This window comes from Lutra lutra, chromosome 8, assembly GCF_902655055.1.
Source record: "Lutra lutra chromosome 8, mLutLut1.2, whole genome shotgun sequence".
NCBI lineage: Eukaryota > Metazoa > Chordata > Mammalia > Carnivora > Mustelidae > Lutra > Lutra lutra.
In genome coordinates this window covers 137,322,388-137,346,867 of record NC_062285.1, presented here as the reverse complement: position 1 = coordinate 137,346,867, position 24,480 = coordinate 137,322,388, and the positions used below count along the sequence as shown (strand labels likewise).

General features: G+C 53.7%; 2 protein-coding genes across 3 annotated transcripts in view; one reads left to right on the top strand and one right to left on the bottom strand.

Moving 5' to 3' along the window:
- CHADL (chondroadherin like) overlaps positions 1-5,467 on the top strand; it is a 10,849-nt gene extending 5,382 nt beyond the window's left edge. Inside the window, exons 5-6 of one of the 2 annotated variants that reach the window (XM_047741830.1) lie at positions 164-362; positions 5,336-5,467. In XM_047741830.1, coding sequence (XP_047597786.1) covers positions 164-344 — 181 coding nt within the window. In that variant the 3' untranslated portion in view covers positions 345-362; positions 5,336-5,467. Of the gene's footprint in view, positions 1-163; positions 363-470; positions 1,680-5,335 lie in introns of those variants that run through there. The other variant, XM_047741832.1, reaches the window with a different exon arrangement.
- Positions 4,139-24,480, bottom strand: L3MBTL2 (L3MBTL histone methyl-lysine binding protein 2). Its single transcript, XM_047741833.1, has 17 exons — positions 24,344-24,480; positions 22,061-22,304; positions 20,212-20,345; positions 16,737-16,860; positions 15,870-15,949; positions 14,269-14,386; positions 13,687-13,821; positions 13,324-13,412; positions 9,494-9,725; positions 9,026-9,102; positions 8,747-8,851; positions 7,985-8,132; positions 7,559-7,641; positions 6,998-7,232; positions 6,446-6,511; positions 5,412-5,528; positions 4,139-5,058 (listed from the first exon to the last, which is right to left on the bottom strand). The coding sequence occupies exons 1-17, from the start codon at positions 24,365-24,367 to the stop codon at positions 4,946-4,948; spliced, it is 2,124 nt and encodes a 707-aa protein (XP_047597789.1). The 5' UTR covers positions 24,368-24,480; the 3' UTR covers positions 4,139-4,945.

Below are 24,480 nucleotides of genomic sequence, written 5' to 3'. Positions count from 1 at the left end.
CCTCTGAGTCCCCTAATTGGTGAGGGTCTGAGCCAGGATTCCCTCCAGAGTCTGCCCTCACCCACCAGGCTCCACTGCCCCCCAGTTCCCGAGGACCTCCTCGCCGCCCCCTCCCCAGGAAGGCTCGGCACAGTGGGTTCCCTGAACTCTCTCCTCTCCTCAGGTGGCTCATGGGGCTGAACCTGCGTGTGGGAGCCACCTGTGCTACCCCTCCCAGTGCCCATGGCCAGAGGGTGAAGGCTGCAACTGCTGTCTTTGAAACCTGCCCAGGCTGGGCTGCCAGGAAGGCCAAGTGGATGCCCGCCCCCAGGTCCAGTGCCAGGAGAACCCCCATGAAGGGATGATGGCTCAGAGCAGACAAGGTTGGCCTGGGGGCAGGTTGGGGGAGGCCTTGGTGGGTGGGTCAGTTTCTGAAGAGCCTGGGGTAGCAAGGATCTGACTTCTCTTGGTCCTAATTCCTGTGGTTCCAGATCTGGACAGTGACTCGTGTCGCTTCCATTCCATGATATCTGTCCCCGCTCCTCATCTCCTCTACCTCTGGCTGGGCCCAGGTGGGTCTGTGAGGAAATGACTACACTGTCCCATCCTGTGGGACAGTGGCCTGAGAAGCCACAGAATACCCGGAGTCAGCATTCTAGAAGCAATGCCACTATTGCCAGATTTGCTGCTCATTGTTGATTCCAGTCCTTCCTGGCCTCTGGAGCCTGGCTCAGCCCTGGGACAGGAGGAGCAGGGGTGCCATCGCTGTGGCCACCGCCTCCTGCTGGCCCCTATTCTGTGTTGTTCCATCACCTGCCTGACAGTTATGTTCACATATTTGAGCCCTCTGTTTTAGGAAAATTGTGCAGCACACAGTGGAGGGTGAGGATACGGGGACCCTGGCCTGTGGGGACCCCTGCTATGTGGTGAGGGCACCGGGAGGGTGTCTAGGGGAGAGGCCAGTCCTGAGAGGGAAACTGAGAACAGAAAAGCAGGTCCTGGTAAGACAGGGAGAGGGTTCAGCCTGGCCTGCCTATGGAGAGGCATCCCCAGGACCTGGGTGCCTGGGGACCAGGAGGTGGTGGAGTAGCCCCCAGGGGCCGCTGTGACAAAGTACCACAAACTCGGTGGCTTAGGACAACAGACATTTTGGCTCACTGTTCTCAGCAGTCTAGATGTCCACGGGGCTGTGCTCCCTCTGAGAGCTGTGGGGGAGATCCTTCTGAGCCCCTTCCAGCTTCTGGTGGCCCCTAATGGTCCTTGGCTCGTGGCCACACAACTGCGGTCTCTGCCTGACTTCACATGGCATCTCCCTGCCCCTTCACATCTTCCTGTGAGATTGGAGTCCAAGTTCCCCCTTTTAGGACAGGAGTCCTATTGGATTAGGGCCCAACCTCATGACCTTGTTCTAACATGATTACCTCCGTGAAGATCCTATTTCCAAATAAGGTCTCATTCTCAGGTGTATCTTCTTTGGGGGAGGGGCACACAGCTCATAAGTGTTTCTAGTCAGGTAGGCTGGGAGGAAGGAACCTCTAGAAAGACCCCAAGCTGAAGGTGAGCAGTTGTGCCTTAGAGCACAGATCTGGAAGCAGCACTAATGACAATGGCATCAATCTTTGTGAACACTTTTGTGGCGCCAACTTCCTGCCGGGTGAGGTGCTCCAAAAAGCCCTGGAGTTATGTTTTTTCTTTTTAAAGATTTTGACAGAGAGATCACAAGTAGGCAGAGAGGCAGGCAGAGAGAGGGGGAAGCAAGCCACCTGCTGAGTAGAGAGCCTGATTCGGGGCTCGATCCCGTGACCCTGAGCTGAAGGCAGAGGCTTAACCCACTGAGCCACCCAGGTGCCCAATTCTTCATTCTTTAAAAAGATTTTTATGGGAGAGAGTACAAGCAGGGGGAGGGCCAGAGGGCCAGATTGCTTGCCGAGCAGGAAGCCCAACATGGGGCTCCATCCCAGGACCCCAAGATCATGACCTGAGCCGAAAGCAACCGCTTACCCAACGGAGCTACCCAGACGCCCCAGCTATTTCATTTGTGGAAAGTGGCAGTTTTCTCCCAGGAATGCAAAGGAACAGAAAGATGGGGGCCTTGGGGTGCCTGGCTGGTTCAGTCGGTGCAGCCTGCGACTTCTGAGCACGAGACTCTTGATCTAGACTCCACGCTGGGCATGGAGCCTACTTTGAAAAAAAGAAAAAGGACCCTGACCTGACCTCAAGGATCACACACAGCTCTGAGCCGTGCTCCGGGCCGTGCTCACCTCGCGCACAGCCATGGCTGGTCCACGCACACATCATGCTTTCAAGGCCCAACCTCTGGCGTGCTATCTGGCAAACAAAAGATGCTTCAGCAAGGACACCGAGTGTGGACGAGGACTTACTGGTGGAAACATAGCAGGCCACCCTGGGTTTAATCCCAGTGCTGTCATTTAACAGTTGTGAATTTAAGCGAACAAGTTACTAAACTCTGATAAGCCTTTTCCTCCCCCATAAAGTGAAGTCAACGTGTACGTCAGGGTTCCTGTGAAAATCAATTGTGTACACGTGTACCCTTGTACCGGTGTATGAGGCCGTTTCCAATGGCAGTCCCCTCGCTTGCCCCACCCCTCGGGCAGAGCAGTATCTAGACTGGGGAGCAGTAAAGGTAGGTGTGCGCATCTGCACTTGGTCTAATCTGCGCCAGGAGCCACTGCGGGTCATGGAGCAGGGGAAATGTTTCGTCAGGGGGTCTCACAGCTAGCCCCCCCCCATCTCTCCCCTACCCATTCCCCCGCTACTGGACTCCAAGGTCTCCAGTTCTCTCCAAGGGCAAGTGAGGTACAAAGCTGGTCCTGTGCCTGGAGTGAAAACCTCCCAGAAGCCCACAATTCCGTCTGTGGCCAATCAGGTAGCTCTTTCGGCTCCCGCAACACAGGTTACGTATTTTCAGGTCCCACACTCATTGGGGCTTAGTACTAGGCCGCTGTGGCAGACAAGGCCCGGGCTCCGCCTCTGGGGAGCTCAGGATCTTCCGAGAGAGGAACAGCAGAAATGTAAAGGGTAACCCGCGTGTGGTTGCTATGGAGACGGGGTGCTCAAATGAGGATGTTTATTCCTTGTGCTTGTGGGTGAACCCACCCTCCGTAATCGACTCCGTGAAGGGACAGATGAGAATACACTCAGCTCTCAGGAACAGACAGGCGTCACTTCATTCAGGAAGAAGGAAGTGAAGGTCACGTGCCATACAAGTCCCATTTTCCCAGAAGCTCCAGTCAGAACTGGACCCGCCAACTCCAGGTGGATTGGGACAGGCACTAGCTCCCGCCGGGAGCAGGAGCCTGCGAGAGCTCCACGGGTTCCCTGCGAGCCCAAATGCACACCCAGGATGTCTCTCTCCCCTGGGGACTGAGGCTACTGACCCGTCACCACCGTGGGTCTGGGGTGTGTGGGAGCGACAGCAGGAAAAAGCAGGGCCCCTGTCCTTGATCTTCACTGTGTTCCAGATCTAGTTACTTTTTTTTTTTTTTTTAAAGATTTTATTTATTTATTTGACAGAGAGAGATCACAAGTAGATGGAGAGGCAGGCAGAGAGAGAGAGAGGGAAGCAGGATCTCTGCCGAGCAGAGAACCCGATGCGGGACTCGATCCCAGGACCCTGAGATCATGACCTGAGCCGAAGGCAGCGGCTTAACCCACTGAGCCACCCAGGCGCCCCAGATCTAGTTACTTTTGAGGGGGAATTCAGGCTGCACCAAACGGCCACTTTCTGGGCCTGGTTTCTATACCACATGGAGCTTTCTAGTGCTTTTAGCAAAGGAGTGAGGCTGGAAGAAATGAGTGGAAATTAGCTCCCTTGGGCTGGTCACCCCATCTCTGGGTGACACCAAAGAACATGGGTCCTGAGCAAACGCATGACCAGCGCCGCTCCCAGCAAGCACGGGCAGCGGCAGCCTGACGGACCAGCTCAGAGGATGTAGCTGCGCATCCCCAGCAGCACGGCTGCATCCCTGAGGGACGACACGGGAACCCACCCGGCAGCGCGTCTCTACTCAAAGACAAGAACTAAAGGTCAGCCTTCCTCCACCTTTCCTTCCAGGAAGAGTCACTGAAGAGATGGAAGGAGGAGACAGTTTCCAAGGAGACTAACTGGGAAAAGCAACTGAAATTTGGGTGGACACCGGGGGAGCTTCTAGAATGTAATTTCAGAAAGAAAGATGGACAGGAAGGGATAGAGGGCCAGGAAGCAGGTGCTGTTATCCTCTTCTCCCTCCCTCCAGGGCTCCCTTAGGGCCACCTGAGCCAGCCCTGTGACTCGGGCAGCGCTGCATCTGGCCCCGGGTAACAGCGAGAAGGGGGCGTGAAAGCCAAGCCGGGCTCGGAGTGGTTAAGCGCAAAGCTGGGGTTGGTCTCCCTTCCAGCTGCCCCCTCTGCCACCGGGCCTCCCCACGTGGCACGAGGCCCCGAGCCCGGAGCAGACCCCACCTCTAGGCCACTATTCTGTTTAGGAGATAGGGGGCAGTCCTCTTGCCAACAGAGAAAACAGGTTAAGGCCACCTCACAAGTCACCAGAACCTGCCTCCTGGTCATTGCTGCTTTGTTGCCTGCGCGGGGTTCCCTGGCCTCCCCCGGGTGCTGGCAGGAGCAGAGCGCCAAGCCCAGGGGGAGAGGCTGCTCTCAGGCACCCACACCGCTCGCCACCAGCCTCCCCTCCAGAGCACGGCTCCAGGCCTGCGTTACGGGACTCGTAGGACACATGCGTACACGCTTCACGGGCTCGTCTTCCCGTGTGACTGGGGCAGCCCTCTGCCCCCTGGCAGCTGAGGGGTAGGTGGGTGTGCGAGGTTACCGCAGGGCGGAGGGCGGGAGTCCTTGGGGCCGGCCGTCGGAGCTCCTGGCAGAACAATGGCAGAAAGGCTCCCTCTCCAGACTAAAGCAGCAGGGGAAGGGCGGCGGCCCCCGAGGAGCCCAGGGCTGGTGGTGGGAAGGCTCAGTCATCCGTCTCCTGTTTGATGCTCTCGATGGGAACAGGAAGCGCTGGACTCGGGGCTCTGTCGGGCGCAGCCGTGTCTAGATGCTCCTCCTTGACGCGCACAGCGATGACTGAAGAGGAGGGGTGGGGGAGGCAGGAGGACAGGGTGAGCGGGCGTGAAGCTCCTGGGAAAGGCAGGGGCCCTTGGGACGTGGCGGGGAGGTGGGAACGGCACCTTCCCCCTGTGGGGCAGGCGGCGGAGACGGAGAGGGCCTGGCTGGAGACGTGCGGGTGCGTTCAGAGGCGGGGGTGGGCGTTCGGGGCGCTCTCCAGGCCCCGGGGTCCAAGAAGGACTGCTTGGCGCCCGGAGAAACCCCTTCACACTGGACTCTCCTCTTCTGTGCCCAGGTGGGGAAGGAGAGGGGCCGCCTCTGAGCGCCCAAGCAGGCCGGCCCTGGCTCGACCCCACCCGGGAGGCTCTTACTCTCTTCTGGAGCAGGATCTGACGCGATCTTCTCTGCGGCCTGCAGGTCACCCTCCAGCAGGGGCTTCTTGGACCCCTGTCTGAGGGGCCGGGTCTTAGTCGGTGGTATTCTTTTCCCTTTGAATAAAAACAGAACGACACTCAGCACGGGCTGTATCCATGGGGGGGTGGGGGGCTCGAAGGCTGGGGTCATCCAGCGGGGAGCAGAGGTGATGGGGCAGAGGGGCAGGTGCCCGAGCCTCAGAGTGTCTCCCCAGGAGGGGGTTAGTTCCAGCCACACCCCCCTGCCCCCCTGGGGTGCCTGCTGAGCTTCCCTCCCTTCTTCCCCTGCGCAGTGACTCTCCCAGCCCCACCAGTGCGGACGTGACCAGCTCCATACCCTCACGTCACCCTGATCCTGTCCAGGGACCGCATGCCTTCCTCCTTGTCCTGTTTCCAGAAACCTCTCCTCTCTGTGGTGCCCCCTCACGGAAAGCATCTCACTGGCACAGGCTGGCAGCTCGGAAGGACGGATTTACCTCCCCCCTCCCTACCCACCCCACCTGCCGTCCCCTCAAGCTGCGCCTGCACAGGGCTCCAGATCTGAGTGGGCCCTGCCTAGGGAAATGACACCGCAGCTCCCACCCCTGAGGGTCCCAAGGGAAGAACGACAGGCTTGAGGAGAAACTGCCAGCCTCCCGGACATCTGACTTTCAAACAGCAGTTGTGTCCGCTTATGGGATGGACGGGGTCGTGCTGACTTCTGACCACAGGGCAGCAGGGATGGGGATCCCTCCCCCTTTTCTCTCTTATAAATACCATCTCTTGCCTTTTTTCCTCGGGACCCTGACCATTCCCAGAGACTGAAGACTATTTGTGCTTGGGTCCCTTAAGACACAGGCTGACAGGACTGTTGGAGCCAAAGGGCAAAGGAGAGGAGACGGAGGGACCACGAAGAGCACTACCTATGTGGTGACCACCCCCTGCTCCCAGAGACAAAGGCCCAGCTGATCCCAAGTCCCACACCAGCCCGGCTGCTTCAGAGAATCACTTACTTTTCTTCCCAAACTGTTTCTTTTTCTTCTTTGTGGCCTCTTTGGCCTTCAGAGGTGTGGTTGGCTCTGTTGTTGAAAGATGAGGAGAAGAGGTAAGAGGAGAGTTTGAAGAGGGCATGGTACAGATACACCCTGAGACCCCTTGCCCACACCTCACTAGCCTCCCTTACACACAGGACACCCCAAGAAGGAAAACCAAAGTTGGGCAATGAGAATGGGGGAGGGACTGGAGAGCAGCTGTCCCTTTTTCCCACCCTTGTCACCCGGGCTGCTCCGAGGGGCCTGGGTGGTTTACCTGGGTGCACAAGGGCACGAGCATATGACAGAGTGGGCAAGATCAAGGAAGGCGCTCTGCAGGCCGGAGGGAGAGGGAGACAGACAAGTCAGGAGCGGGAGGTGGGGACACAAGGGCCAGTCTTTCACTAGAAGTGGTCCAGGAGACTTCTCGGTCTCATGCCAAAGAATGAGGCAGGCATGGCACAGGGGGAGTGGTTGGCAGAAAGGAAAAAGAGAAGGAAAGTCAAGAGTCCCCCGGGCCGCAAGAGCCCAGACCTGCGGCCACAGGTGGCTGGAGCTGGTAGCCGGTGAGCTCACACCAGCCGACAGGGTAGATGTCCGGGGACTCACAGTCCACCCACTGGTCGTACTCGCTGTCCCAGCCGTCGAAGTGGATGCTGAGGAGCCTGTGCACCACCCGCTTCACCGTGGCCACACAGATGAGCCGCGGCTCCATCAGGTCCACAGCCTCCAGCTTCATGCCCACCTTGAAGCCATGGTTGGGGCAGTCCTGGGGATGAGGGGGAAGACGCGGTGACCACGGCGGCCAGCTCCCTGCCCCAGCGGCGCTGAACCAGGCGGGGAGTGGGCCCGGAGTGCCTGTGGGGAAGGGTCCCTTGCCAGTGATCCCACTGCTCCCCAGCACCAGCCCTTACAGGGAAGGGAGCAGGCCGGACTGTCTGGCAGAATGCCTATGGCAGAGTTTGGGGCTTCTCCCCTGAAGTGGCTGATCTCCGCAGTCCGGACTTAAGGAAGAAGGGGGCGGAGTTAGCACCGCTGACAGCGGGCAGGGCGGGCAGGGCTACCCCAGGCCCCGTGCCTCCTGGCTCTCCTCACCATGTTAAAGAGTCTCGATGGAGCTGCTTTCGACTTGGTCTTCTCCAAGTAGGTGTCCCAGCTGAAAGTGTGTGCCTCATAGCCTGATGGGGCAGAAAATGTAGATGTGGAGGGAAAGCAGGAGAGGCGGAAGGGAGTCCAGGAGAGGAGCACAGGCCAAACAGGATAGCTGCTTCAGGACCCAGTCTAGAGTCTCCCCAGCAGCCTTCTTCCCTCCTCCCCAGCCTGGTACCTGCTATATAAGACCATGGTCCTGTAGTACAGGTTGTTCACTGCCCAAAGGAACAAGTGGGAGCTCCGCTCACCCAGATACCCATCAGCCATGGAGCCAAGTCAGCCCAGTTTAACGGCTGGTGGTGTGGGCTTGGACAGGGATCTGGGCCTGTGGGCACACACTGCCCTTTCCAACTGTGAGGACAGTCTTACCTTTCGGGGGCGTGAGTTCAATGTCATTCTTTTGGCAGAAGGTGGCTGGGAAGATGGCGTGGGAGGAGGCATGGTAACAGAACCAGTCTGAGCCATCTGTGGAGGGCCCCCCATCTACGCAGATCATCAGGTAGCCGTCTAGGAGAACCTAGTGAGGGGAGGGGCAGGCAGACACCATGGTATCACGAACGGCACCACCCATCCCAGGGTAAGGAGGCTATGGTGTGGATACGAGGTGGAAGGAGCCAACCAGAGTTAGAGGTCAGCCTTCCCTGAGCTTCTGCTTCCGCCGGAACCCATACTTGTGAGGTTCTCTACCTTCCTCATAAGACAGCAAATGCTGTTCCCACAGGGACTACAGCTGTTTTTTTCCAGTGTGTTCAGTGGTGAGCACATGGCCCCAGCCTGAAGACTGGCTAGATGCGCAAACCAGCATGTCCCCGGGGGCTCAGGCATAGTCATTCGCTGCTTAGGCCACAGCAGCAAGGGAGGCGGCCGCGTACAGCGAAGTCAGCAGCTACGGCTCCTGGCGGGGTTGCCACTTGAAGAAGACGGCATGTGGCGGTGGGAAGACCCCCCAGGGAGGTAACAGGGAAGCCGATCCTGAGCAAGGAGCAGGTAAGACTCCTACTCACATAAGCACAGCACTCCGCGAGCAGCCAGAGCAGGGAAGAGGGGCTGGACGCCGAGTGCAGGGCTCTGCGCCGCCCTGCCCGCTCCCAAAAGCCACGCTAGAGGCTGTGGGGCCGGGCCCGGGCTTACCTTGCAGATGGTCGCCACGCAGATGCTGCCCAGATTCAGGGGGTCAATGGCTTCCAGTTTCATCCCCTCCTCAAACCAACCACCTTCCGTGTAGACAGCTCGAACCTTAAAGGAATGGGGCAGCTGGGGAATCTGGGCGGCCCAGGTGGAGGGTGGGGGGAGCTGGCCTCATCTGCCATAGGCCTGGGAAGGAAACAGGGAGGGAAAGGAACACCCGGGGGCGTGAGGCCTGGAGCACACCTATGACCGAGATGAGAAGTGCCCAGGGCTGTGGCTCACCTTCTTGAACAGGTAAGGAACAGCGTCACAGTAGATCTTCCGGAAGGTGGGATGGTGGGCCATGTCACTGCGTCTCTCTTTTGGGGAGATGGTAAGGGGAGCAAGGGAGAGAAGGGAGTTGCAGGCTGCGCACAGGACCACCTCCCTCCCCTCCCTAGAAATGTGGGGCTGCCCTGCATGGGCTCTAATCTGTATCTGGGCACCCCATGCCCTCCCACCTAGACCAGAAGACAGAACCTGTCAGGGGCTCTCTGTAGGGGCTCCTGAACCCTTAAGATCCAGATGCTTCCCACGCCATGTAGGCTCCAGGTTCGAAGTGCTTTAAAATCCTCACAAACGGAATGACCTTGGTCAAATCATGCACCCTCTCTGGACCTCGGTACCACCATGCACATGCTGGAGACGGTCACCCCCACCACACAGGGGCTGCGGGGTGCAGAGGTGCTCCTGCCCCAGCCAACAGCGGACCTGACAGCTTGATGCCGTGGCCAACTCGCCGTGACCAGCCCACTGGGTGGATCAGGGGGCTCCACATGTGGCACCAGAAGTCGTCATCACTGTCGCCGTCTTCATAGAGGAGCCGAAGGCGACCCCCGATTACTGTGTCCACCACAGCCATGCGGGTCCGGGACACCTGGGACTTGTCCACCACCTCCAGCCGCATGCCTTGCCGGAAGGGGTACTTCATGCTCTCCACCATCTGCAACATTAGAGCACAAGCCTGCTGGGGTCCTGGGGCAACCCCTGCCACCTCCCTGTGCCAGCCCTTACTCACCCATCCCTAAGCCAGGAAGCTGGCAGGTGAGCCCTCGGGTCCTACCAGGTTCGACCCTGGCCCCCGATTCCCCAGGATGATACGGAGGGACAGCACAAGGCTTCCAAGGTGGGCACCAAAATGCCAGTCAGTAAGATGGGAGGTATAAAACCCACTTCAGACCAAGGAAACAGGTGCCTCAGAGGGCTCAAGTGACTTGCCCACACCCACCCAGCTTCACCAGTGCCAGAGCTGGACTGTGAAACTGGTGCCAGTGTCCAGCCTTATGAACGCTCTGCACTCATGTCCAGAGAGCAGTGGCCCCTGGGGACTCTGTATGTCTCCTTACAGCTGTGAACCCGCTGGGCTGCAGCTCTGAATGGCTACTGCACTCTGACCCAGCAAGGGACAGGGACCAAGATGCCCACAAGCTGTTCTGGAGAGCCCTGATGACAGGCCACGGATGAGGGGGTAGGAGGGTAGAGAGCCTTTCAGGTCACTGTGACCTCAGTGCTTTCCTGCCTGGGGTAGGAAAATAGGAACAGTAAGCTCTGTAGGGCTTTTCCAGCCCCAGGAAAACCAGCCCCAGCCTAGGCAAGGTGAGGACTAAGCTGTGCTTTTTTTTTTTTTAACTTTTTTATAAAGATTTATTTGTCAGAGAGAATGTGCGCACAAGCAGGGGGAGCAGCAGGCAGAGGGAGAAGCAGGCTCCCTGCCCAGCAAGGAGCCTGATGTGGGACTTGATCCTAGGACCCTGGGACCATGACCTGAGCCGAAGGTAGACACTTAAACCACTCACTGAGCCTCCCAGGTGTCCCTAAGCTGTGCTATTTCAAAGTCCACCAGGAGGGGGAGCATCTCCAAGGTCACAAATCGGCCAACAGGCAAAGCTAAGAGTCCTAAACCACAGACCCGTCAGACATCAGCTCAAGGCCGGGAATACAAGCCCAAACCAACTGCCTGATTGGCCCATTTCAGAGAGAGACACAGGGTGAAGTCTGGGCTGGGGTTCCTCTGGGGTTCCACCTTCCCCTCCTAGCCTTTCCCAACATGTTCCTTTCCTTGCTGCCCACCCAGGGCAGCCCACAGCCCAACACCACTTTTGTGGCTTCTTTGTTTAGTCACACCCGGAAGCTGAGCTCCGCAGGGGTGGAGGCCCGGCTTGGGAGGACCCTCTTCTACAGGCCCAGCTCCAAGCACAGAACCAGGCACACAGTTAGTGCTCAATCAACATTTCCTTCTCACCTGACCAACACACAGTACACTCCCAGCCTTGGTGGTACTAAACATTTACACTGGGTGTACTAAACATTTTACTCAGCACTTATCACATTGTAGGCATCAAAGGAACTAGACTGGGTTTGGACTAGAGCTTCCTTTACAACCCTCCCCACCTTTTACCCTCTGCCCCCGCCTCATCCTCAGAGGCCCTGCTTTTGTATCCACTGTAGGACTGGGTAAGTGACAGTGAGTCACCGTGTGCTTGCTGACTGGCTCACGTGGAACCAGAATCAAGCTTTTTTTTTTAAAACATTTTATTTCTTTGACAGAGAGAAAGCAAAAGTAGGGAGAGCGGCAGGCAGAGGGAGAGGGAGAAGCAGGCTCTCTGCTAAACAGGGAGTCTGACGTGGGGCTTGATCCCAGGACTCTGGGATCATGACCTGAGCTGAAGGCAGCTGCTTAACCAACTGAGCCACCCAGACACCCCTCTTTTTTTTCTCCATGCTAGGCATGGAGCCCAATGTGGGGCTTGAGCTCACGACCCTGAGATCAAGACCTGAGCTGGGCTCAAGAGCCAGATGCTTAACTGACTGAGCCCCCCAAATGCCCCAGAATCAAGCTCATTTTATTTAAAGTGGAGGAGAGGCCAGTTTGGTAACACTGGCGGCCGTACCAAGCCACAGTCACCTGCCTCATCCTCAGACAAGCGCCAGCTGGAGAAGAGTGAGTGCTCGGCTCCACCTGCTGAATCTGCCCACTGGGCAAGGCATTATGAGTACAGTTACAGTTTTGTTGGAAATTATAGTTTAGTTGTACATTATAGTTTTGTTGGAAAGAGAGCGTGACGCCTCTTGGTGGTTCAGTCAGTTTAGCATCTGCTTTCGGCTCAGTCTCGATCCCAGGATTCTGGGATCAGACCCCACATTGCGCTCCTGCTCAGCGGGGAGCCTGCTTCCTCCTCTCCCCCCTGCTGTGCTCACCATCACTACCTCTCTCAAATAAATAAAATCTTATAAAAAAGAGTATGAAAAGATAAATTAGCAAAACACAGAGAAATAAAAGAACAAATGGACAGTACCCAGCAAGTTCAAATAGAGCAAAAATCATTTATACTTTAGGGAAAACCAGGGAAAGCTTCCTTGAGGTGCTGGAACCATTTCTTGCCATAAAATCACTCTCCACCAGCTAAGACTAGGACTCACGGTGGCAATGTCTTCACCAGGTGACCCGTGCCTTGGATGAGATGGCCCCAGCTCCTCTTCCATCCTTCCTTTCCACTTGTGGCTTCCAGACCACCCACACCCTACTCATCAAGGGAGAACTCAAATGCCACTTCCTCCAGGAAGCCTTCCTTAACAGCTGCTCCTCTTCAGGCCACAGGGCCAGCTCAAGCCTGCACCAAGGCGGCCCCTGCTCTGCATCCCCTGCTCACTGTTGCTTTTGGAGGCAACGTGGGAACCAGAGCTGTGCACATCCAGGTCAGGAGACCTCAGACACAGTCCAGGCCCCTAGGTGAGTGAGTCCCACCACAGCGGGTCTGGGTATTAGAGGAGGGAGAAACGAAGTCTTCACTATGTATCCTTGTATTCCCTTTGAATTTTTACCGTGTGTGTGATTCTTTAAGGAGTAAGTTTTATAAAATTTAAATTGAAAGCCACAGAGGGGGGTGCCTGGGTGGCTCAGTTGTTAAGCGTCTGCCTTTGGCTCAGGTCATGATCCCAGGGTCCCGGGATCAAGCCCACATTGGATTCCTTGCTAGGCGGGAGGCCTGCTTCTCCCTCTCCCACTCCCACTGCTTGTATTCCTTCTCTTGCTGTGTCTCTGTCAAATAAATAAATAAAATCTTCAAAAATAAAACAATAAAACATGGAAAGCCACAGAGATGACTCGGAGGCACACCCCTGGTTTAGAACCCAGGCTATTTTATGATTGCTCTGCTTGACTTCGTTTCCTCTGCCAGACTGCAGAGTCCTGAATACAGGCTCTGTATCCCCACAGTTCTTTGTACACAAGTACTTAACGAAATCCATGGAACGAATGTTCCTGAAAAATGCTGTGAGCAAAGGTGAGGCTCTGGAGGAGGAAACAGGAGACAAAGCAACGTGATTAACATGGCTGGAGCAGAGTCTGGGTCGGGGGCAAGGCTGACACTAGGCTGGGGAGGCAGACAACGACCGACATCCTTCCTGGAGAAACGTGAAGCTGCTAAAGACTGGCAAACAAGGGCGTCTTTGAGAAAACACTCCAGTGAGTAGCAGGACAGAGGAAATGAAGGGTGCAGGAAGGAGATCAGTTAGGAGACCCAAAGGGCTCGCTGCCAGACCTTGATATGGAAATCCACGGGAAGTGTCCTGGAGCCCACCAACCGCTTCATGAGGTACCCCTTCCAGTCGGTGAACTTGGCATGGATGGCTGTGGAGACACAGCAGAATCCTGGTTACACAGACTGACAACGCTCCCACCCACAGGGGGCGCCAGAGCCACTTAGTTCTGCCGTGTCCGGCCAGCCATCACAGCTTCTAAAACCAGCAGTACAACCTTGATCTGTCCTGGGGCTTCTGAGACCAGGGAGGATAGGAAGCAGGCTGGCAAGTAGGTTCTGCTCTGGTCTAACCTCAGACAAAGGGTTCCCCTTCCACCAAGGGCTCTGCAGGAACCGTGACAGGGAATGTTCTCATCAACTCACTCCGTGGGGGCACCAGGATCTTGCTGTTGATGGCACACCAGCCAATGGGGTGGACATCCACTGTCCCAAGGTTGCACCAGAAGTCATGGCTGGCGTCATTTTCAAAGCCTTCATACCGGAGCAGTACCCGGTACCCTGAAAGGAGGAGGGCACCCATGAGGGAGGGAGGAATGAGGAAAGGTGTATTCTCACACCTTCCCTCTTCTCAAGCCTAAACCCGACTCCTATTCTAAGAACTCCTTCCGGGCAGGAGGGGTCCCTGTTGTCCACAACAGTCACAATCAAAATAAACCCATGCCCCATACTCAGAAAGCAGTATGGCATAGCAGGAAGAATGAATCTTCTGCAACCTGATTGTTCCTGGAAAAAACCTTAAAAAGGGGAATTCACAAACTTGCCATGCTTTGTGGCCTCTCTGAAGCCAGGAAAAGTAGGAGAATCCCAAGAAGGGATTGGCAGAACTCTAGTAGGTGGGCGTTTCTGTTTGTTTTATGAAGCCAATTTCTGCCTGCAACAATCCCCATCCACGTGGAGATGTCACTCTCCACACCCAGACCCTGCCGTGGCAGGAGGAGTCCCCACCTGCGGCCTGGATGACGGAGGCGATCCAGTACACCCGGCTGGGGAGCACCGCGTCGCTGTTGAGCACCTCCACTTTCATCCCCTTCATCACATCCTCCCACTGGTCATAGAGTGGGACCTGTGTGGGCACGAGAGCATTCGGGGGGGGGGGGGGGGACGACAGTGAGCTGCCTAGGCGGACAGGGGAGAGTGACTGGCCTCATGAGCCATCACGTCCTTCTCTGCACCTTGGTGCAAGTCACTCGCTGCATGTGGCAAGCCAGGTATGGGGCTAGGGATGGAGACATGAGTAAGACAAGAGAGGAGAGTCCCAGAGAGCTGAGGGAGGACACTGGGGGTGGGTAGCACGGGACAGGACAGGAGGGCGGGGGCAATAGCCAGACATCCCGAGTGAGCCGCCCCGAGTGCTGCTCTTAGTGGACCAGCTCACTCTGTCATCCTGGGCACCTCACACCTGTGCCAGTTTTGTGCCAGTGACGACACTGGCCCAACACCACCTACTGCTCGCCACACACGGGACTGTCCTTGGCACAAATACAACCTCTTTCAATAGTCACTCAAGCCTGGGGAGTAGTCTCTAAGCTATCACCATGCTGGCACTCACGCACTACTTCTGGTACCTTCTTTTTCCACCTCTCCAACCTGTCTTCTCCTCTTGGGATGCACCAGCACACCCTTCCTGCTTGCCTTCCCCGTTATCTAACTTGGCACCAACAGGACCCTGATTCTCCTTTGGAGAAACTCAACCCTTTTTCCCTTCTCACCCTGGCTTGAGCTAATCGGGCTATCCACCCCACATCTCTGGCCACAGAAGGGGTCTCACACAGAACCTAGAGAGGGCTATGTCACCAGGCACACAAGGCCCCGCTTGGCAGAGCCTATGGAATCGGGTACGCTGAACGCAAGGATGATGTAACTCCCCGCAGTGAAAACTCAGGGCAAAGAGTGTCCCACTGGGAAAGGGGGGTGCCTTCAACAGCAATGCGGAGAAGTCTGGAGAAGTCAAACTTCCCAACCTTCCACTGTCCACAGCGCTCCCCAGAGTTCAGCAGCTACTTGGATGGGACTGTGGTCAGAGGACTCCAAGAGTAAAGAGGCCTCCTCCTCCACTTCCTGGCCTGAAAGACCAGACATGAATGCCGCTCTAGGTTGCAGCATCTCTGCCGTCCTTCCAGTCCAGGCCCAGCCCCCTGGGGCCTCACTCTTCTATGCTGCTTTGGGCAGAAGTGGGGTCCAGAAGGATCCCCACCTGCCTCCTGGGGCCAGGGGGCCCAGGGCAGCTCAGAACAAGCTTTTAGTGGGAAAACAGGGAACAATGGGGAAGAAAAAAAGAAAAAGGATTTCTAGCACAAAGTTCCTCAGAGGGAAGCTCGGTGCCAGAAATCCTCAATGAGGATTTGTGGGACGCCCCCGGGAAAAGGTGGACAGAAATTTAAACCCGAGTGAGTGGCAAAGCTGGACTGCGCTCACCCGGACCTCACCACTGTTCTCTCCCTGGTGCCAATGCCCAGCCTGGAATGCTTAGGAGGCTGGCAGGGTTGAGAGGGGCGGCGAGTGCCCCAGTTCCCAGCTCTCCCTCCCCTAATCTCCAGGGCACTCACATGCTTAAAACAGCTGACGGGAGCAGCTTTGTAACTGTGATCCTTCAGGAACTTCCCCCAGTCGAAACCCAGGACAAGCGCTGCAGAGAATGAGGAAGAGTTGGAAGAGTTCAAAGTCAGCAGCCCTGCTAGGAACCTGGCCCCCATAAGCTTGTAGAAACAGGTCCTTCCCCACCGGGGCAGCCCCATACCTGCCCCACCAGTGGCCATCAGAACAGGGCTGGACCTTATCCAAAGGGTGACAGACTTTCAGGAGTAGAGGAAACATTCAAGGGAAATGTCTGATCTTTCTTCCCCGGAAAAGAAAAGGAAATCCAAAGACCTTTAGGCTTAAATCCCTTAGACCTCCCCCAACCTTTCATTGGCCACAGCTTATCTGAATGGGTGGGAGGGGCGCACACCTAGGCCCCTCCAGGCTGCCTTTGGAGCTCAGCTGCAGTGAGAAACTCGGACCACCTAGAATAGAGCTGCTTAATGCTCATATGCTTAGAACATGCTGTACACACTCCAAGAGAAAGGTTCCTTTCCTTATCCCACAACTCCTCTCCAAACCAGAGAGGGGGCTCCACTGCCCAAGGGAAACAGAAGTCAAAGGGCCAAAAGCAATACAAGAGAAAAGAAGCTAATTCTGGGCTTCTGAATTACCAAGAGTAGGGGTCCTGGCACTTGGAGTGACTAAAGGGATTTTCTGGGGTAATTTCCATACCACATACCAATGGGGCAATCCACACGGGGCTTCGGCTAGGGCACTCTCTGGCTGCCCCATCTTTCCCATTCCTGGCTCCCAGGCAGAGCCATCCCACAATGGGCACCCCACTCCCTCCGACCCCCAGCAGCTTCCTGAGCACCAGTGGCCTGCCGTCTTACCGTCTTGCCCTGTCGGTGTCCCATCTGCTAGCTGTCCTGTCCCTTGTGAGTGGAGGAAGGCTCCGATTTTGGCGGACCAGGCTGCCTTGTGCAGGACTTTGGCTTTCTTGGTCGGCGGTTTTCCCTGGAGGGAGGAGAACATGTGTGCAGCCCAATAGCAGAGAACAGGGCTACTGCCTAGGTTCAAACCCGGGTGTTCGTCCACTTACTCCTCTTTAGTTTTTTCATTTGTAAATCAAGTGGATAACAATAACAATCTCAACTCAGAGGGGCGTGGCAAGGATGAGAGTTACTGCGTTAACACCAACACTCAGTAAGTGCTTAGCTATTGTTCAACGAGGGAGGACCCAGTCAGAGGAGCTACAGGGCAGGGAGGGACACTCCTTCTATCTTTTCAGCCTCTGCTTCCTCTCCAGGAATTTTCCCTCCTGCCTTCAACTCTCAGCCATCTCCTTCCTCTGAGGCTCCTACAGACTTATTGCAGAGAGTGGGCTTCAGAGAGGTCTGTGAACAGTCAGGAGGCAACCTTTTGTACACATACAGGAATGTTCTGGAACAGGTCCATGGCTTTCATCAGGTGCTCCAATGGGGGCATCCCCATAGGTGAAAGGCCACTAGTCTGGTCTATAATTTTTAAGTTAAGCACTGCTCAGAAAGGCCCAGAGAATTTTAATTTTTATTTTAATATCTATTTTATAGGGAGGGGACAGAGAGTGAAAGTGGGGGAGGGGACAGAGGGAGAGGGAGAATCTTTTTTTTTTTTTTTTTTTTGAGAGAGAGAGAGAAAATCTTAAGTAGACTCTATCCTCAGCACAAAGCCTGACACGGGCTCCATCTCACAACCCATGACCTGATCAGATCACGACCTGAGCGGAAATCAAGAGTCAGATGCTTAACTCACTGAGCCACCCAGGCGCCCCCCACCAGATAATTTAAAAAGATCAGTGAAGTAAAAATGTGAGTTTAAATCCCACACTGGGGACGCCTGGGTGGCTCAGTTGGTTAAGCAGCTGCCTTCGGCTCAGGTCATGATTCCAGCGTCCTGGGATCGAGTCCCACATCGGGCTCCTTGCTCGGCGGGGAGCCTGCTTCTCCCTCTGCCTCTGCCTGCCATTCTGTCTGCCTGTGCTTGCTCTCTCTCCCTCTCTCTCTGATAAATAAATAAAAAATCTAAAAAAAAAAAAAAAGAATAATGTTTAAAAAAAAAAAAAAAAAAAAAAAAAAAAAAAATAAATCCCACACTGACCTGGGATCAAATCCTGGCTCTTCAATTTCATTTGTATACCTCTGTGTAAGTTACTGAAAATGTTTCAGCCTTAAAAATAGGAATTTAAGGGACACCTGGCTGGCTCAGTCAGTAGAACATGCAACTCTTGATCTTGGGGTTGTAAGTTCAAGCCCCATGTTTGGTGTAGAAATTACTTAAAAAAATCTTAAATAGGGGGACGCCTGGGTGGCTCAGTTGGTTAAGCAGCTGCCTTCGGCTCAGGTCATGATCCCAGCGTCCTGGGATCGAGTCCCACATCGGGCTCCTTGCTCATCAGGGAGCCTGCTTCTCCCTCTGCCTCTGCCTGCCATTCTGTCTGCCTGTGCTCGCTCTCTCTCCCTCTCTCTCTCTGACAAATAAATAAATAAAATCTTTAAAAAAAAAAATCTTAAATAGGAATTTTTAAAAAATCATTTTTAAGAGATTATTGGTTGGAGTCCAAACGCTCAGCAAGTACTCCCAATTGTAGCTATTAACAATACTATTATTAGCTCACTGAGGAGAGAGATTTTTCCATGCCCTGACTAAAATCCATGCAATGAGGGAAACAATTATCTCACAAACGTGAGATAAACTTTATGAAGTACTAAGCAGAAAACCTGGCACACTGTGACTTTCAAATGTCAGAGCAGTGGGTCTCAAGCTGAGCTACGTATTAGTCACCCGGCGAGACCAGTCTATGTCCAGGGGCGCCTGGGTGGCTCAGTGGGTTAAACCTCTGCCTTCGGTTCAGGTCATTGTCTCAGGGTCCTGGGATCGAGGCGCGCATCGGGCTCTCTGCTCATCGGGGAGCCTGCTTCCCCCTCTCTGCCTGCTTGTGATCTCTTTCTGTCAAATAAATAAATAAAATCTTAAAAAAATATATTTTAAAGTCCCTGTGTCCAGGAGGCACCTGGAGGGCTCAGTCAATGGAGTGTATGCCTCTTACGACTATTTATCTGAGAAAGAGCGAGCACAAGTAGAGTGGGGACAGGGGAGAGGCAGACTGCCTGCTGAGCAGGAAGCCTGCCCAGGACTCAGTCCCAGAACCCCAGGATCATGACCTGAGCTCAAGGCAGACGCTCAACTGACTGAGCCACAGGTGCCCCAAGCATCAGTATTTTATTTTATTTTATTTTATTTATTTTTTTTTTTAAAGATTTTATTTATTTGACAGAGAGATCACAAGCAGGCAGAGAGGCAGGCAGAGAGAGAGGAGGAAGCAGGCTCCCTGCTGAGCAGAGAGCCCGATGCGGGGCTCGATCCCAGGACTCTGAGATCATGACCTGAGCCGAAGGCAGCAGCTTAACCCACTGAGCCACCCAGGCGCCCCAAGCATCAGTATTTTAAACACCCTCCAGGTGATCCAAATGTGCAGGAAAGTTTGAGAGCCAGTGTTGTGGACAGTGGCCATAGTTACCAGAAAACCACAAAGTCAGGCACTTGCAATTACACACCAGTTCCAGCTCTGCTGCTCTTCCAACAGAACTATCTTAGGTAAGTCATTCTTCCTCTCTGAACCTCAGCACACTGCTCAGCTAATGTGTGGGTTACGCAACACATCTCTTTAAGAATCCTTCCATTTATAGGGGTGCTTAGGTGGCTCAGTCCACTGGGTGACCAACTCTTGATTTTGGCTCAAGTTATGCTCTCAGGGTCGTGAGACTGAGCCCTGAGTTGGGCTCTGCACTGGGTGTGGAGCCTGCTTAAGATTCTCTCTCTCCCTCTCCAGTCCCCAGTCAACCCCCCACCACTCACTACTGCGGTCTCTCTTAAAAAAAAAAAAAAAAAAAGACTTTCTAGGTAGCTGCCTATGACTTGGAGTCAGAGACAAGGCATCAACTTCCTAAACTCAACTGTGGTTGGTGAAATATATGCCTGTCTCCTAGCTTCCCTTGAGAGCATTTATGAAAGCTAGGAAGCAAAGACCAAGGGCATCGGCCTCCCCCAAGGCTCTTGTTTAAACATACTAAAACACATCAGACTATGCCGGGAGTGAAGATGGGAAATGAGGGCAGCTCTAGAAATCTGCAATTCAACAAGCTCCATAAATGGATTCCTCTGCCTTCTAAATTGCAGAGCATAACAAATAGCAGGAAACTTACAACCTCAGACAGCCACAAGCAAGCTCCTCCCAAGCCCTCTTGGCCCCTTGCCATCAGCCAGTTGGCTGCTCCTGTCTTGGCTCCCAGGACCCCAGGAAGGGTCTTCCAAGTGATGGTCTCTCACCTGTAATCTGGCCAAGATACTGGCTTTCTTGGAGTTGGAGGAGTAACTCCTGGAACAGGAAACGCTGCAGAATCTCTTAGTCTTGGAGAAGAAGGCTTCCCTTGTACCCACGATACCACACATCTCACAGACAGCTGGGAAGAGAACTTAGGACGTGAGCCACCTAATACGATCACCCCAAATCAAACAAAATAACGGGCCCTTCAAACCTGGAACAGGGCAATAACCAGGTGAGTCCCAGCCCCCCAGTCAGGCTGACAGGACCGGAACAGGAGCAGGAGGTGTGTGTCCGCCTGAATCTGTTTTGTCTAAGATAAGCTGCCTGGCATCACCTGGCTATATGTCAACATATGGAGTTAAGGAAAATCCACAGGGCAACAGTGAGTGTTGGAAAGTCTATAAAGAGGAAGACGAGAAGAAAAAAAGTGCCTACTTCACCTAGCTTCTGTGGCTTTTCTTCTCATCTATAAAGAGACTGAACTAGATCAGTGTTTCCATCCTGACATCATATTACAATCACCTGAGGAGCTTAAAAATTACCCAAGCCTGGGCGCCTGGGTGGCTCAGTGGGTTAAAGCCTCTGCCTTCGGCTCAGGTCGTGATCTCAGGGTCCTGGGATCGAGGCCCGCATCTGGCTCTCTGCTCGGCGGGGAGCCTGCTTCACCCTCTCTCTCTGCCTGCCTCTCTGCCTGCTTGTGATCTCTCTCTCTCTCTGTCAAATAAATAAATAAAATCTTAAAAAAAAAAAATTTACCCAAGCCTGAGATTCTAATTAACTGGTCTGTGATGGGATATAGGCATCTGTAATCTTTAAAAGTTCCCCAGGTGGGGCGCCTGAATGGCTCAGTTGGTTAAGGGCCTGCCTTCGACTCAGGTCATGATCCTGGAGTCCCAGGATCAAGTCCTGTGTGGGGGTGGGGGTGGGGGAGGCCCACATGTCCCTGCTCAGCAGCGAGTCTGCTTCTTCCTCTGACCCTCTCACGCTCTCTCTCAAATAAATAAATAAAATCTTTAAAAAAAAAAAAGCTCCCCAGGTGATCCTAACACACAGCCATGATAAAGACATCTGGACTCAATGGTTTCTAATGGTTCTAGTTCCAGAGTTCTAAGATTCTAAGAGAATGGCTGGAAGAAGAGAGAAAAGGCGGTGGCACGGTGGGCGGGGTGGGGGGGTAGGGGGAGGAAGAGAAGATAGGTCAATGGAAAGGAAAAGTCAAGTGGCAGAGTATTAGATCACTCTTCTAAAGAAGGCAAGCACTAAGGGACAGGTATGTCCTCATAGACATCTAGCCTGTCTCTCCTCATAGGCAGTCCATACACAGCGGGCCTGACACAGGGATCCAGCAGCTGTCCAAGCGGCACAGCTCAGAAATTCACTGGCTTCCAGATGCTCTATGGGGATTCTCATCAGTAATTCTCTCCCCAGGAAGTCACTTTATTCTGTATTTTCCACCCCCCACCACCAACCACATCCAACCCACACGCTACTTCTTGTCCTTTCCCGGAGAGTAAATCAGAACATTTTAGGTGTTCTTCTCAAATTCTAGGCTTAAAAATCAACCAGCTATTCACACCAATGTAAAAGCAGCACCATATTAATGACTGGCATCTAACGTGTGCCATATAAGTATTAGTCGTATGAAAGAACAAAGGAAATTGCGATTTCAAATCAGACTGCAGCAGGAAATGCCCCTTGGGGCACTTCTATCTCTCTCATAGGCCCTCAGATATGAGATCAAGCAGCTTTTACACCTGGACAGCTCTGCCCACATGGCCTATATCCTCCTTTTCCTCCCTAGCCTCCTGAAACCTCCCCGTCTTCTAAAAGCACTTCCCACTCTAAAAGCACCTGGCTCAGAACCACTGCCATCCAAGGAGCGGGGAGTCCCAGGGCTGAGCAAATGCAGGGGGGAGGTGGGCAGCTCCCCTGCTTCCCGATCTTCATTTTCTGCTTCACTTGACTCTTCGAGGTAGGAGCTGCTCTCGCTGCCTGCGCTGCTATTATAGCTCCGGAAACTGTCATAGCCACCAAAGAGCTCCAAGTCGTCCTCCTCTTCCTCCTCCTCTTCCATAGGTTCTGAAGATGGAGTCTCCTAGGGGAAGGATGACACAAACCAGGCAGGAGGAAATCAGGTCTGGCTAGTGTATGAGGAAGAAGGATGCAGGTCTGCTGTCAGCTCACTTTCCAATTCTTGGGTCAACACCTTTGGGCTAAGTGTCAGGCAGAATCAAATACTCCTTTGGCAAACACCAGGATCATCACTCTTGTTTACACAATTCTTTTTTTTTTTTCTTAATTTTTTTTTTTTAAGATTTTTATTTATTCGACAGACAGAGATCACAAGTAGGCAGAGAGGCAGGCAGAGAGAGAGAGGAGGAAGCAGGCTCCCTGCAGAGCAGAGAGCCCAATGTGGGGCTCGATCCCAGGACCCTGGGATCATGACCTGAGCCGAAGGCAGAGGCCTTAACCCACTGAGCCACCCAGGCGCCCCTGTTTACACAATTCTTAACTGCAACTTATCAGAATAGCTTAACAAGACAGAAAATGGTACTGGAATTCACCAAGCTCCTTCTGTGGATTTGTAGATGACGACATTTTAACATGATTCACATAGAATACAATGATGTGAAAATACTCTAAGTTATCTCATGAAGACTTTCTGGGGGAGATGTATATTAGAAAATCATTCTTCCCTCTTCAGCATACGTACACCAAAACAATCTCAATTTGGAAACAATTACAGCCACAGAAAAGTTAATTTGGAATGCAGACTGCCCTAACGAGGATCTGGGAAACAGATGACACACTAGTTAGAGCATAGTAGTATATACCATAGCTCTGGACTCCGCTCTGATCCTAACTAGGTGTGGTCTTTGGGCAAGTCACTGAATCCCTCTGGGCCTCAACTTTCTCATCTATGAAATAGGAAAAGTAGTTAGCTCACAGGATGTGAAATGTAAATGAGATATTGTATATCAATCTACCTGGCACTTAGGAGAAAAGGTCCCAAACCAGGGCTCAACTACCATCTATAGTGCCAACAAGCTGTATGACCTACAGCAAGTCAATCTCTCTGGCCTCGGTTCCCACATCTGTAAATGAGGATACCACCTCTTTCAGAAGCTTTGAGGGAGAAATAAGGATTAATGCAAGTATAGCGCTCAAAACAGTAGCAAGTGTTCGATACATGTTGGCAATTATTACTGGCTAGAAGCCTGGGCTTTCAAACCAGATTTGCCTGGGCTTGAATCCTGGCTCTACCACGTAACTGTGATTTTGTGCCATGTACTGAACCTTGCCTTCATCAGTACAACGGAGATAACAGCAAGCCTTCTTTAGATGACTAGAATGAAGACTGAGATATGTAAAGCCTAGTTCTGTTTCCAGCAGTTAGCGACAGCTCTAAAAGCGTGGACTATTATTCTTAGCCTCCATTTCCCTTATAGAATTTTTGAGCTATTTCATTTTATGTCTACAACTACACGCCCAAATGTAGCAGAAAAGACACCGAATTTAAATATAAGGTGACCAGAAGCCAAATGACTCAAGGATGAGTGGGTGACAGGTTATAGGACAGCGGGAAAAGTTTTGGAGCCTGCAAGACTGAGTGCCCATCTCCTTCGCTTTACAGCTGTATGGCCTTCCTGGGGAGTCACCACCTGTCTGCGAGCCTCGGCTACTTTACCCGTTACAGCGAAACAGTGACACAGGACTGTCGTGAGTATACTGGGCGATAATGCACGTGACCGATCCAGACACGTAGTTTTACGAAACTTTCCTCTCCCTCACGTCCCACCAGGATGTCACTGGCCCCCTAATCCCCCAAGAAACGACCACGAGAGAGGGAGGACAAAGAAGATTCAAGAGCCCTCAGATCCTGAACCCAGTTCCCTTTCCAGGGAGGCCAGGGAGGCTGTTCCGCCCTGAACTACCCGCCAGACTTCGGCCCCGGCAGTATGAGCGCAAAAGGCAACGCCAATCGCCTCTGGCCCTGCTCAACCTAACTACCTCAGTTTATCCATCTTTCCACTCTCCACCCTCCAGCCGTCGCTAAAAGACCTAAAGATCGGCCCCACGTGCGAGGTTCTCGGGGTTCCCTTTCCCAGTCACGATAAATCCTCTCCCTCTCACCTCGACGCCCCGAGTCTTCTCCATGAGACCTAACACCGTTTCTTCAACCGTCACCAGGTGCAGGAAGCCATATTGGCTTCGCGGCTCTTCCTCAGCGCAGTCATTGGCCGCCTCCCAGAGCCGCGAGCCAATCACAC

Excerpts from the sequence above, each read along its gene's own strand:
- L3MBTL2 (XM_047741833.1), bottom strand. The coding sequence starts at position 24,367 with ATGGAGAAGACTCGGGGCGTCGAG. Across the intron at positions 16,861-20,211 it reads GTATCTTGGCCAGATTACAG|GGAAAACCGCCGACCAAGAA; the intron begins GTGAGAGACCAT and ends TCCTCCCTCCAG. Across the intron at positions 13,822-14,268 it reads CTCCGTCATCCAGGCCGCAG|GGTACCGGGTACTGCTCCGG; the intron begins GTGGGGACTCCT and ends TCCTCCTTTCAG.